The 14,668-nt window shown below is 39.8% G+C and overlaps 2 protein-coding genes across 2 annotated transcripts; one reads left to right on the plus strand and one right to left on the minus strand.

Annotated features, from left to right (window-relative positions):
• The first annotated feature begins 2,075 nt into the window (after positions 1–2,075).
• On the plus strand, positions 2,076–4,580 carry LOC143462168 (zinc finger MYM-type protein 1-like). Its single transcript, XM_076960219.1, has one exon. The coding sequence runs from the start codon at positions 2,076–2,078 to the stop codon at positions 4,578–4,580; it is 2,505 nt and encodes an 834-aa protein (XP_076816334.1).
• Positions 4,581–5,046: 466 nt separating this feature from the next.
• On the minus strand, positions 5,047–13,745 carry LOC143461684 (uncharacterized). Its single transcript, XM_076959505.1, has 6 exons — positions 13,063–13,745; positions 8,488–8,577; positions 7,480–7,562; positions 7,036–7,223; positions 6,780–6,920; positions 5,047–6,559 (listed from the first exon to the last, which is right to left on the minus strand). Exons 1-6 carry the CDS (start codon positions 13,200–13,202, stop codon positions 5,504–5,506), a joined length of 1,698 nt encoding a protein of 565 aa, XP_076815620.1. The 5' UTR covers positions 13,203–13,745; the 3' UTR covers positions 5,047–5,503.
• Between the last annotated feature and the right edge of the window lie 923 nt (positions 13,746–14,668).

Here is a 14,668-nt window from a genome sequence, read left to right on the forward strand (position 1 = left end):
AACGCATTTAAAATACTGTACTGTTGCGTAATAAATGAATTGCAGCTGCGCTATACTGCAGTAACAGTAACTGGCACTGATCGCATAAAACGTCTTCGTTTACTTTAGTGAGCAATTTCACTTTTTGTGCTAAACTTTTCTGTACAATTTTGTCCTACAAGATGGACGCCATTGTACCGAAGTAAAAGCGACTATGAAGCTGGCACGGCGTTATATGAGTTCATTGTCGATTTTTACTGCATGAATCGTGATTGTTTCACCATAATCACTCATAATGCAATTGAATCTTGTCTTAAAACGAACGAAGTACTGTTTATTGTGTCATATGACTCATAACCTAACGATGGAATTGCGAACCTGTGTCCGAATTAAGCGGAGAATTGTCCGAATTAACAGGAGTTTTTTTACGTTCAATTTTTACTTTTGTTCCGTTCCCGAGCATTTTGGCCGAATAAAGCGGTTGTCCGGGTTATCCGGTGTCCGAATTAAGCGGATTCGACTGTACACAGTGCAGGATTAAGGTGGATGCTATTGATGCTGCAGCATTAGGCCCATTCCTGAAATAGGCCCAGACGAAAACAGACGTGAATTTTCCGGACGCTGAACAGTTTTCCTTTGCTTAATTAACCCACAAATAATTCTTATTATGAAATTTGTAGTCCGACTTTCGCACGCCTAGGCACAGTGTTACGCCTAGGCACGTAAGATAAAGCAAGATTTTGGCATAGACTACTTATTTAAGATGAAAAATTATAACACTTTTCGAGCTGTTTCAGGGCCCTTCATTACTTCAGCCGCAGATAAGATGCACGGCTTTATTAACTCTTCCCCAATCGTGTATGCTTTTTTTGGTTTTAACTATTCGTAGAGAAACTAGATAGGATTCATGAAGAAAGGATTTTTCGGTAGTCGTCATCTTTTCATTTGCTTTTTTTAATCGTTCATATCAGAGAATATTCGTCCAAAATATTCAAGTGGCTTGCCTTCAAGATTGTTGTGCTTTGAATGAAAGTGACGAACAACTTTAGAAGGTTTCATAACGTCATTTGGCAGAATTTGGGAGCACACCAAACATTAGGGCCGTGACGATTGTTCACTACCCGGAACTATTGTAAAACCAAGCTCCAAGTATTTTTATTGTATTGCCTGACAAATTCCCCTTTTCGTTTCTTACTTCCCTCTGTGACACTCAACTTATCTGCATATGCCCTTTTCGTAGTTTACATTTGCACCTACTGATACTTGGTTCATTTCCATTTTGAGAATTATTTGTTTCAGAAGTCTTAGTTTTTTCCTTCTTGTTAAAATACACTTGTTGGTTCGTTGATTCCATATTAATCCTTCTGTAGTTTAACAGGACAAGCTATTGCAGCATCTGAAAAGTGAAGAATGACCTTGTATTACAAAACTTTTTGAAAGCTAGACGCAGTTTATGACGAAACAATCATAAACGGCACAAAATCTAGGTCATCGGAAGGTTAACCTTTATTATTAAACAGTTCTGCTGTATCAACGAAGGAGAGATAGGCTATGCCAGTTTTAGCCTACTGCTGTGAATCGGCCAAGCGTAAAATGAGTTTTACAGGAAGTATCAACTTTGCAATGCTTATGATTCCAGATTAAAATTAGCTTGGCAGAAAGTAAGATACGGTACTTCGCGGACCGGCGGTTGAGAACCACTGAGTTAGGCTAAGCCTTAGGAATAGATTAGGTTAAGGCAGTAAGATTAGTACTCATTATGGTTGGGAAAAGAGTTAGCAATCATTATTGTTGAGTTCAATGTTGTTTCATTGCCGATTCACAAGCTAACACCGTGCAAACAACTGCCGGTTCACAACAAAAAATGATGGAAACCAGTGTCAGTTTATAACAAAAAATGATGGAAAGCATTGGGGTTCACTTGGACGCTAGCGACTGCCTTAATTCTAAGACAATTGCTAATGTTTTTTTTTTGCACTGTGACGTAGGCTAAATATACGGCGTTGTGTTTATTGTAACGGAAGCTTTCAAGTTAATGCGATAAATTTTACGGTTCCACAATTTACAAATTTAGCTGCGTTTTGTGCACGCTTGCTATGGCGTCTCAACTCAGTGGATGGGATAAAGCGAAAAAGAAAAGGAAAGAAGCAGCAGAACAAGAAAAGCTTCTGGCGAAAATTCCAAAACTGAGTTCATACTTTGGAATGCGAGCAGCTTCGTCTCAATTGCCTGCGTCGGATGCGATTGCGAATTCGAGCGCTCCTGAAGACCAGGCCAAGCAAGATGAACCTGATGAGGAAAGAGAGGATAAAGAGCGGGAAAGTTCAGCGGAGAGAGCAGAGGTGAAAGGAGACGCTATCACTGGCGAAGCACTGGCGCAAACGCTGGAGGATATCACCAATGATTTAGGACAGTGGGGTAAAATCAACGCTGACACTCGAGAATATTGGGCCAAGAAAGGTTCAAAACACTGCCAACACACTGAATCGATGTTTGAAGAGAGCGCCAGACAATACCTAGGTGAATCATTCCAACGTCGATGCACTAAGACCTTCTTCGTGCGTACGCATCCGCTCAATGGTGAAAAATCCTATAGACAATGGTTGTGCTACTCGCCTTCGACCGGGAAGGTGTTCTGCTTTGCATGCAAGTTGTTCGGTGGTAATGCTGTTCAAGCAACCAAGTTCGTATCCGGCGGTTTCGACAATTGGAGGACAGGCGAATCCAGAATAAAAATGCATGAAAGCAGCGATGGTCATCGCAAGGCTATGTTGTCTTTTGCGAGCCGACAGAGGGAGGCCGGTCGTGTTGACTACCTAGCCGCTAAACAGGTCGAGGAAGAGCGGTGTTACTGGCGCCAGATTGTAAAGCGGCTCATCGACGTTCTGATATTCCTAGCTAAGCGTGGCCTTGCTATAAGGGGCGCGGATGAGATCATAGGTTCCCCTCATAATGATAACTACCTTGGCATCATTGAGTTGTTGGCGGAGTACGATACTCTGCTGGCTAGCCATATTAGAAAATATGCGAACTGCGGGAAAGGTCACATTTCTTATTTGTCATCCACAATTTGCGAGGAGCTGGTGCAGCTCATGGGACAAAAGGTGCAGGACACCATCCTGAAAGAAGCCAAGAAGGCGAAGTATTTCTCTGTCTCGATTGACTCTACACCTGACGTATCACACCTCGACCAGCTAACGATTGTTATTCGATATGTTCTGCCGTTGGGTCCAGTTGAACGGTTCCTGACATTCTTGCCTATGATGAGACACACCGCTACGCACATGGCTAGCATACTTCTGAACTTTCTGAAGGAAAATGGCTTGGATGTTACTAACTGCAGAGGCCAGTCGTATGACAATGCGTCAAACATGTCAGGACGGTACAACGGTGTCCAGGCAATTGTGAAGCGAGAATGTAAATATGCTGCTTTTATTCCATGCTGCAACCACAGTTTAAACCTGGTAGGAGACCAGGCTGTTAATAGCTGCGCTGGCTGTACCAGGTTTTTTCATTTTGTCAATGGACTATACGTTTTCCTGTCTGAATCGACATATCGCTGGCAGAAACTGAAGAATCGCTGCACATTAACGCTCAAAGGTTTGTCTGGAACCCGATGGTGTGAACGTGCAGATGCTGTCAAAGCGCTAGTAGAAGGGTGGAAGAGCATTCAAGAAGTCCTGGATGAGCTTGCGGCAGATAAGGAGCAGAAGGCCGATACGAGAAACCAGGCCGACGGATTTTCGCGCAGGATGGACGAACTTGAGACAGCAGTTATGGCGACTGCCTGGAACGATATCCTATGCCGTCTCAACAGTACGAGCATTAGCCTCCAAGACCCTACAGTCAGTCTGAATACGGCAACTAGTTTATTGGCATCACTGGTCGACACGATTCAATTTGCACGGGACAGATTTGACGTGTATGAGCAGATGGCGATCGAAAAGGTTCCTCACGGCGAATACAAGTCTGAAGAACGTCGAGGCCGTAAGCGAAAGCGAATGCCTGATGAAGGAGCTGCAAACGAAGAAAACCTCACCCCTAGGGAAACATTCAAAACCCATATATATCTGGTCATGATCGACAGACTGTTAGCTGAACTGGAAAAGCGAATGAAGGCGTATGAGGATATATCTACAACATTCGGCTTTCTTTCGGAGCTAACGTCATTGAGCATAAAGCAGATCGAGAATAAAGCTCAAAATCTCGTTTCCTCGTATCCAGATGACTTGGAAGACACGCTGGTGGCTGAGCTCATACAGTTTGCTGCATTTATGCGCACCCAGAAATCGGTGAGTGTGAACGAGTCAGCAGAGCTTACCATGTACAAGCTTTTGTCGTCGTTGAACCTTTCTCAAACATTTCCAAACGTCGAGATTGCTTTGCGCATCTATCTGTGCTTGATGGTGTCTAATGCCTCCGGCGAGCGGAGCTTCTCAAAACTGGGAATAGTCAAAGGAGAGCTGCGGTCCTCGATGAGGGAGGAAAGGCTAAACATGCTGGCGCTTATGAGCATTGAACATGAGGTGCTGAGCAGCCTTGACTGCACTGACATGATCGAAGATTTCGCGCTTGCTAAGGCTCGAAAAACAGTAGTATAAGTAAGCAGCACTAGCGCAGCATTGACAATATGCCAACGTTAAGTTGATCTGGATTAGCCTTTTCTTCATTAACTCCGCTTTTCAGGCAATATTGGTATTGAATTGTGTTGGTGTTACATAGCCTGATGTTACTCTCGAGTTTTTACGATAACACGTCGTTATTATTGTTCATGTTCATTAAAATTTGGCTGACTGCGTCGAAAGCAATAAAGGCTCTTTGGTCGGTCTGATTACGCGTGTACGGTGGAGTCAGAGTGTCGAATGCATATGTACCAATGCCTAGAAAAAATAGGCCTGTTTTTGCGCTGCAGCATCAGGCCCAGTTTCGTCTTAATCCGGCCCTGAGTCTGTACATTGAAATAGCGTTTAAGTATTTTAGCTTTCAATTGAAATTGGCTTCGCCCTGATATATATACATTTAGTATATGTATATGTGTATGTATACGGAAGCACATCTATACATACACCAAGAAATATACAAACAAGATGTGCAAAAACTCACAGAATATCTAGAATTGTTCAGAATAAACTTCGAATCTTTAATACAGGTCACGTCAATGACAGTTAAGTACACTTGCAGAAAAAAGTAGGAGATTATTTATAAAAATAAAAATGAATATTCTATGCTATAACTGAGAATTTACATATGGTCTATATATTTTTATATGCATAAACAAAAATTTTTCCTTGAATTATAAAGACGTTAATTGAGTCACGCTTAAGAGTCGAGTATAATTTGATGGCTTTGATGTAGAACGTCGCCCTCTGACTGGTGTTATGATTATGATTATGTTAAGATTATGAGACCTATTCTTAATACCTGTATATATGTTTTTTGCAGTAGGCCAAAAAAAACGTCTGTGATTATTAAAAAAAGCAAATTTAATTTCAACTTTTTTTTGATACATGGTCTCTGCTTGCCACTAAAACAACAAAGAACATATGTTGTTGTACAACTGCTCTGCTTCTCCTTTAGCACCCCAGTCAATCTTGTTTGTTTGCTGGAGTTCGTCGTAAACAATTTTTACAGTATCTTCATCAAATAAACTGGCGATGATAGGAATTGGCATGCAAGGACCCAAAAGCTGAACAACAGCGATAGCCTCGCCCACTGTAACCTGCCACTGAGCAAACCAAAAAGTGAACTGCGAATCAATGTCGGGCTTTGATGAATATTTGCGTTGCATGGGTCTTACTTTATCGCCTTCAAAGCAATCCTGGGTCAGGGCAAATACAGCAGCAAGAGCTTGCACAGATTCACTGGGAGGTGAGCATTTTTCCATCCAAAATATGGTGGCAGGGATAACTAGCTTAAGATCATCACTTAGGTCTTTTTCCTTTCGGAAAAAAAGGTCTCTCTTTTCCACATCTTCTATCAAATTTTGAAGAAGAAACTCTCGACGTAACTGGGTGATACTTGCGTTTGGTTCAAAGTCGTCCAACCGCAATGCCTCCACATCCAGATTGCGTTCTACCGACATTGGCTCTGTTGCTTCGTACCGGAGCTCAACTCGGTCAAACTCATTGATTTCTCCTTCGCCTATCAACAGCTGGTAGGCGACCTTCCTAAGTTGCTTTGTTGACTCGTGAGGAGAAGGAAACTGGCGCGGATCAGAGGTTATCAGCGGAAGAAAACGGATTAAATCTCCTCCCGAATGCTGATGAATCATAATGCTGGCAATCCAGCAAGGAAGATCGTTTTTATTAATCCTACATATGAGGTCTGCTGAAATCCTTTCATCTCTTTCTTCGTTTTCTTGCCTGCCCTGGCCTACTTCGAGCCAAGTTTCATTTTCTTCAGGAAGTTTTTCTTTTAGCTCCCGCAGAAGATTAGCCTGAACCCGAGGATTTTGATGTTTCTCAATTCTTTGTTGCAGTTTATTTTGAATTTCTTCGCTCTGTAAATTTTCAACAATTTCTTCTAAGTTGTTGCGACGTGACCAGTCGATGTATTTCGAGACATTATGAACTTTTATCATCTGTAAAAAAAAAAACAAAGTAAGTACTAAGGCAAATCAATCAATCCCACCGAAAACAAGGTTTGGATTAGCCGTGGATAACAGCAAATAGCTTAACGTGTAAAACACCACCGTCATTAATAGCTGTCGTCAACAGCGCTTATACTACAACACGATATATAAGGGATTGATATACAGTAGGTATCAGTCATAAGCAACAAACCAATCAATAACGACTCACTTGCCGGATTCCTACAAAGTTTTGAAAATCATTATTGTCGAAAATTGAAGCCATTACTGAAATAGCTTGTCTGTCCATGTTGTACGTCTCAGCGAAATTGTCAATTTGAAACTTCTGAGCCATAATGCTTCCTCTCCTAACCTATAATTGCAACAAGTTTTTGAGACAATACAGAAAATAAACAGAAGTCATGGAATTTTTAGTGAGCTAGTAAGATGAAAAACCGTCTGCAACTACATTGCAATATCTATCTCACATTTCTCCATTGAAAATAACGCAACGGGAGGAATCCAGCTTCGAGGTTGTAGGCACAAAAAATGGTGTCGGTCGCTACCACTGGTGCATCAAGCAGCTTCGAAATGGCGGCAATGTCTTCGTCCGTGTCCTTCCTTCCGTTTGACCAAGCAACTTTGAGTGAGGTCAACGTCTGACGTAGCACCATCCCTACAAAGAAAAGATGTCATTTATTAAATTTTGCCAACGACAACTGTTTATGAAACAACAAGATTAGTCGGTTGATAAACACAACGCTAAATAATAGACGAGTTTCAATGAAACGGTAAACTAGATGAGCAACAGGGTAAACCGAAATAGCAATCTTCAAGGTTTAAGTGAAGCGTTCAGTGCAAAAGTTACAAATGTTATCTTGCAAGCGCCGATCTAACATTAAAAACAAGGCGTGTACATAATATACATTCACCACAGAAATAAGCTTTTGTAGGTCTTCTTAGCTTTCCTCGGCGTTTTTGAATATATCTTTCATGATCGTCTTCAAACTTGAATCTATATTAGGTTGATTGAAAATCACAATTAAGTTAGGAAGTCGTCGTCATCACATGGGACCAATTACAGCACGGGCCATGGCCAGTGGACAGTAGGACTGCATTGGAGGAAGAAAACATTGTTTGAAATAGGGTCTAAATTCTCGCATTTGCCAACCCTACCCAGGATGAGCAAATCTCAAAAACGTTGCGACGTTATACCGCAAAGAACATCTCGAAATGAAATGCATTCTCATATTTATAGGTACAGTGGCTGATAATAATTTATTACTAAAACACCGCATAAAACAAGTTACCGTGTTAGAACTTGCTGACTTATGTTTTGTTGAAAGGATCACTCAAGTTTTCTGATAACCAAAGCTTGCTTTGTGCAGGGGCCCTAACCCTATAATTTTTGTATAATAAGTTTTGTATCATAACTCTATTCACTTCACAATGAGCTTTGTATCATGTTTCTTGTCAATACCAATCTTGGAAAATTTGGCTACCCTAAGTTTGCTTTTCCTGTACAACTCGATTAAAACACAAATAACTCCGAATCAACAATTGCAGTGCGACTTGTTTAGTTTAAAGTAGTCATCGAAGTTTTCCTCTCAATGCTTGAGAATCAGAACGAAAATCAAACTGTCGTCTTTGCAATTCTCGCGTTTGTCACGAAGAAGAAAATGCGATCGACGAAAAGGAGCAGACTAAAGACGCATAAAATACATGCACCCCAAATAGGGTTTATGAGGGGGAGGGGGTGGGGGAACATGCCGGCTCAATGTCCTCCCCCCAATACAATAATGACCATGGTTAGTGAAATGCCAAACTATCATTGAGGAAAAGCAAAAAAATTTGCCATTTTTGCAAGGTCGAGCATTTTCAACGTTTAAAACTACTGTAACTGTATAATATTAATGACAAACGTAAATTAACCACTTTACCCATCAAATATAATAATTGGTTTTATTCGACACTTCTGCATATTTTTGACGAATTTCACAATCTGTTCCCGAAAAACTCTGTAGTTACCTCTGCAAAAACAAATGATTTCGTAAACTTGACACCCAAAGATAGGGATGAGTGCACTATTATAACATATAAAGTACGGAGGGAAGTTTGTTGTTAACCACAGTCAGTTAAAGGAACGAGCGAGTTCACAAGTTATCCGCAAATAATAAAATTAGCGACAAATGTAAATACCCGGCGACAAAAGTTGTGCATAATGAATTACCAAGTATCAACACTGGTTTGAACTTTTATTTTAAAATCAAACATGAAATTGGTATTGTGGTTGCGAAAATTAGATGTACAGTATCCTTTAAGCACAAACAATATAACCATCACGGTATTGCGCCCATGGATGTGATATACTTTTAACAAGTTTAGTTGTAATTATTTATGGAACGCCAACGCCGCAAAAATGGCAAAGTGTTAAATTGAATCGCAAGTATGCAATTTATGTATTGTTTTCATAATTTGATTGGAAGGTTTTCAAACGTAACTTTATAGATTCAAATCACGAAACAACAAGCCAAACGCCAAAGCCGGCAATCAAACGGTCTTTTCTGTGATTGCTGTTGCACGATTCATATGGCAATTTTCAAAATGGTTTCGCAACATTTACAATTACACCACAGTTTTATAAACTTGATTTTTCAAATCAAACCACGACATTTTAAGTCAGATATAACAACTGCAAAGCAAACTGGCTGTTGGCAAGTTACAATGCCTAATGGCAAATGGTATTTTCTTTAATCGGATTGCAGTTTTGTTAATCACATGTCGGTTTTTTGAATCATGTAACTTATACCATGAATTATAAAATGGCCAAATGTATAGATGATTTGCCAAAAGTGCATGAATCGCTAAATGTACATGATTCGGTAAATGCATGCATGAATCGCCAAATGTACATGATTCGGTAAATGCATGCATGAATCGCCAAATGTACATGATTCGGTAAATGCATGCATGAATCGCCAAATGTACATGATTCGGTAAATGCATGCATGAATCGCCAAATGTACGTGATTCGACAAATGTATGCGTGAATCGCCAAATGTACGTGATTCGATGAATGTATGCGTGAATCGTCAAATGTACGTGATTCGATGAATGTATGCGTGAATCGACAAATGTATGGATGGTTCGTTGTTAAAGTGCGCCGCGCCAAGTGTGCAAAAATGTCTCTATTGGGGAAAAAATGTCTCTCTTGGGGATACCAAGAAGAAAAAGGGATTTTGAGAGAAGACAAAGTTTTCTGAATAGCCTATGTTTCGGGCAGGCCGAAAGTTACCGTGTACCGTCAGTGCAAAATACTTTGCGATCAGCAATAAGCGTAAGCTTAGTTTTGTTCGCAATGAAGAATGGGATGTTTCTTTAGAAGTTATTTCAACACTACACGCGCTAGGTTATGTTCTATTTGAAATGTGATTATTAAGCCGGGCCAGTACTGCAGTGCTGTGGTATTCCTTTCCATTCAGGTCTGCAATTCTGACTGCAAAATGAAATAAACCCAACCAACCTCATGTGCTGCTTAATAAAACGCTAAAAGGCGCTCTTGAAAGACGAGCCTGAATAGGATATACCAGCCTACCACAGCACTGCAGTACTGGCCCGGCTTAATAATCACTAGGGCAACCAGTTTTTTGACCTAAAAATGTTAAATTTTGACCTTAAAATTTGCAAATTTTGACCTCATTTTGACCTAAAAAGTTTAAATTTTCACCTCATTTTGAAAAACGCTATACTGATAGTCTCTACACTGTCTACAGCAACTTTCTAATCTAAAGCTGCATTTAAAAATGACAAAATGTTTTTCTAGTGTTGACTTTTTTTCGTTTCTGCGTATTAAGATTGACAACTTGCAGTTTCAAATGCAATGACGTCACATCGTGACGTCACATCGTGACGCCACCAAACGCGCTGAAAAGCCTTCCCTCTCTTTGTAGCTTTGGTTCTAAGTAAAATTTGCGGGACTGGAATTGTTTGCGGTACAAGAAAAGAGAAAAACGGAAGAATAATATTACAAAATGGTTACAAAATTACAAGTTTAATAGATTTTGACCTAAAAAAAAGACCTAACGAAACAATTTGACCGTATTTTGACCTAACGTAACATTTTGACTTTATCTCACCTAATAACTTCTATACCACACGTCGTACAAAGCTGAAATTTGTTTTGTGCTTGTTTCATAGCATTCTGAGCAGGTAAAAAAAATTGACCATATTGACTTTTGGTTGCCCTAATAATCACATTTCAAATACAGTCGAATCCGCTTAATTCGGACACCGGATAACCCGGACAAGCGCTTTATTCGGCCAAAATGCTCGGGAACGGAACAAAAGTAAAAATTGAACGTAAAAAACTCCCGTTAATTCGGACAATTCTCCGCTTAATTCGGACACAGGTTCGCAATTCCTATCGTTACATCGTTAGGTTATGAAACAATAAACAGTACTTTGTTGGTTCTAACACAAGACGCAGTTGCATTATGAGTGATTATGGTGAAACAATGACGATTCATGCGATAACAATCGACAATGAATTCATATAACGCCGTGCCAGCTTCATAGTCGCTTTTACTTCGGTACCATTGCGACCATCTTGTAGAACAGAATGGTACAGAAAAATTTAGGAGAAAAAGTGAAATTGCTCACTAAAGTAAACGAAGAAAAAAATGACGACGCTTCCTTGACAGTTCGGCAGTTAGTTGCGTTGGTGGGGATATCAAAACGTACTTTGCAAGATTGGCAGAAAAATGATGCAAATCTGCGTGAACAACGTGAAGAGACTATGCTTCGTGGACGAGGTTTAAAGACAGAGAGGAAGCGGCTCAGAATGTGCGTTTTATGCGTACTCATTTACTCGTACTCTTGTGCGTTTTATGCGATCAGTGCCAATTACTGCAGTATAGCACAGGTGCAATTCATTTATTACGCAACACTACAGTATTTTAAATGCGTTGTTTGTCTTTACGCATGACCATGAAACGAACAATCGATTTTCCGCTTAATTCGGACAAAGCCGTTTCTCCGCTTAATTCGGCCAAAAGTGAGCGGAACCAAAGTGTCCGAATTAAGCGGAGTCGACTGTAGAACATAACCTAGCGCGTGTAGTGTTGAAATAACTTCTAAAGAAACATCCCATTCTTCATTGCGAACAAAACTAAGCTTACGCTTATTGCTGATCGCAAAGTATTTTGCACTGACGGTACACGGTAACTTTCGGCCTGCCCGAAACATAGGCTATTCAGAAAACTTTGTCTTCTCTCAAAATCCCTTTTTCTTCTTGGTATCCCCAAGAGAGACATTTTTTCCCCAATAGAGACATTTTTGCACACTTGGCGCGGCGCACTTTAACAACGAACCATCCATACATTTGTCGATTCATGTACATTTGGCGATTCACGCATACATTCATCGAATCACGTACATTTGGCGATTCACGCATACATTTGTCGAATCACGTACATTTGGCGATTCACGCATACATTTGTCGAATCACGTACATTTGGCGATTCACGCATACATTCATCGAATCACGTACATTTGGCGATTCACGCATACATTTGTCGAATCACGTACATTTGGCGATTCACGCATACATTTGTCGAATCACGTACATTTGGCGATTCACGCATACATTTGTCGAATCACGTACATTTGGCGATTCATGCATGCATTTACCGAATCATGTACATTTGGCGATTCATGCATGCATTTACCGAATCATGTACATTTAGCGATTCATGCACTTTTGGCAAATCATCTATACATTTGCCGATCCATCTATACTTGGCAATTCATGAAGACGTTATGTGATTCATACGTACTTTTATAGAATCATTTAGTGCTTTTAGGAATGCATGTTTGTTTAATCACGTATGAATTTTGCAAATTGGTTCGCCCATTTTTAATTCACGAAGACTAATTTCCAATCATTTGGCCATTTTATAATTCATGGTATAAGTTACATGATTCAAAAAACCGACATGTGATTAACAAAACTGCAATCCGATTAAAGAAAATACCATTTGCCATTAGGCATTGTAACTTGCCAACAGCCAGTTTGCTTTGCAGTTGTTATATCTGACTTAAAATGTCGTGGTTTGATTTGAAAAATCAAGTTTATAAAACTGTGGTGTAATTGTAAATGTTGCGAAACCATTTTGAAAATTGCCATATGAATCGTGCAACAGCAATCACAGAAAAGACCGTTTGATTGCCGGCTTTGGCGTTTGGCTTGTTGTTTCGTGATTTGAATCTATAAAGTTACGTTTGAAAACCTTCCAATCAAATTATGAAAACAAAACATAATTTGCAAAGTTCCCATTCAATTTAACATTTTGCTATTTTTGCGGCGTTGGCGTTCCATAATTATTGTCTCATAAGCCTAAGTATTACTGTACTTGCTATCAATCTAAAATGTTCTTCAATGGAGTATAGATATGTAAACTTCACCTGGGTGCAACATACCAAGGTAGCTGGTTTAAGAGGTTATAACAACGACATACCTTCCTTTTGCGTTGCAATTGCTGTGAAGCGTATAGAGTAGCTCGCTCCCATCTATTACAATCGTTGTATTGGAAACTTTTACTTTCGATAAAACTCCTTGATTTTTTTCCAAAAAGGTTTGAAATCCTTTGATACCCATCGCTCGAGAATAAGTTACCCTAACTATCCTGCTAATACTGAAAGAAATACAATGTTGAATAATCTCCTCAATATAATGCTATATTTCTCAAAGATGAAATGTACAGAGTACAGCTAAACTTCGGGGTTAGTGTTAGGTATACCATATAGCAGTGGTGGTCAAACTGCGGCTCACCGGCATGTTTTTTGTGGCTCTTCTAGTCGAATCGTAAAATTCCAAAAAAAATGTAAAGGCTACCAAGAGTACTGTTTATGAACGTTTCTCTCTTTTTCTTTTCTTTATTTAGGTCAGCATTTCGTTTATGACGTAACATTAGACATAGAATCCGAAGAGTTAGTTAACAGCAAGTCAACGCAATTTCATTGCTAAGATAGTAAGGTTTAGCTCAGTTTAGTCTACTTAAATACACTGCAAAACGAAAACGATGACATCTAATGCTAATGCATTATTTACCGTTTTTGTATTGAAATAATTTTGAGGCTCTCTGGTACTTATATTTTCTGCAAATGGCTCTTCCATTGAATACATTTGCCAACCTCTGCCATATAGCGTAGACATATTGACAAGACCAGGACAGTCTACCTCACTCACTGTAAGCAGAGGCGAACTGATGCCAAGAACACTTGCGCAACAAGTGGTGCAAAACAAAAGTTTTCTCTTGTGTTTGTGCAAAGAAACTATAATCTCGCGGTAGGGGCTTTCCCCAACGCGTAAGGTCTGTCACCAACGACCAGCGATGGCCCGTGGCAACTAGTGTTGTGATCGCAATTGTTAATAGATTATTCGTAAATCTAACGTTGTACATATTCGTTAATAACTGATAGACTAGCTGAGCATCACAGTATGTTGACCAAGCGGACAGTGTTGTTGAATGTGGTTTTTTAAAGTATGCTTAGCGGTCGTATCCCATACACTACAAACATCGCATAAAATAGTATGTTTTGTTGTATTGGTTGCTGATATTTTCTCTTAAAATTTGTGTTGTGCTGTAATTGTGTTTGTGTCACGTGTGATCTCTGGCTAACGTCTCCTCCCTTTTGTGTGACCATAGACTTTTGCCGATCATTTGTTGTTGTCAGTTCACCGTTTTTCGCCTGCATTGTTTGGCGATTTTCGGGAACACACGACGTAGTCTGCCATGCTTGTTACCACTGCGGCTGGTGCTTGGCCGAGGATTGAAGCGCTGTGGTTACTCTGAGCGATATTTCTTTCGTTTTCGTTTTACCAAATCTTTGATACCCACGTCATACATCACGCATCACTTTCCCGTAAATTGATCTGGCATATTAAACTCGCTAAAAAGGGTTTAAACCAAACTTGTTCACTAGTTTCCTAACTATGAGTTTTTTGAACAACTTTTTAGCAAATGTTGTTTTTGCGCCTATATCAAAGTGAAACATAAGTATGATATAATAGGCCTGCCACTCTACTTCCGTTTTTTTATATGCCGTTAAAAATAAGCAATT

The sequence above is a fragment of the Clavelina lepadiformis genome, chromosome 6, assembly GCF_947623445.1.
Source record: "Clavelina lepadiformis chromosome 6, kaClaLepa1.1, whole genome shotgun sequence".
Lineage (NCBI taxonomy): Eukaryota > Metazoa > Chordata > Ascidiacea > Aplousobranchia > Clavelinidae > Clavelina > Clavelina lepadiformis.

Bases quoted from the DNA above. Each gene is read 5' to 3' on its own strand.
- LOC143462168 (XM_076960219.1), top strand. From the start codon at position 2,076: ATGGCGTCTCAACTCAGTGGATGGGATAAAGCGAAAAAGAAAAGGAAA.
- LOC143461684 (XM_076959505.1), bottom strand. From the start codon at position 13,202: ATGGGTATCAAAGGATTTCAAACCTTTTTGGAAAAAAATCAAGGAGTT. The intron at 8,578-13,062 runs GTATGTCGTTGT...TTGTTTTTGCAG, and splicing joins AATTGCAACGCAAAAGGAAG to AGGTAACTACAGAGTTTTTC. The intron at 7,224-7,479 runs GTGAATGTATAT...TTTTCTTTGTAG, and splicing joins TACAAAAGCTTATTTCTGTG to GGATGGTGCTACGTCAGACG.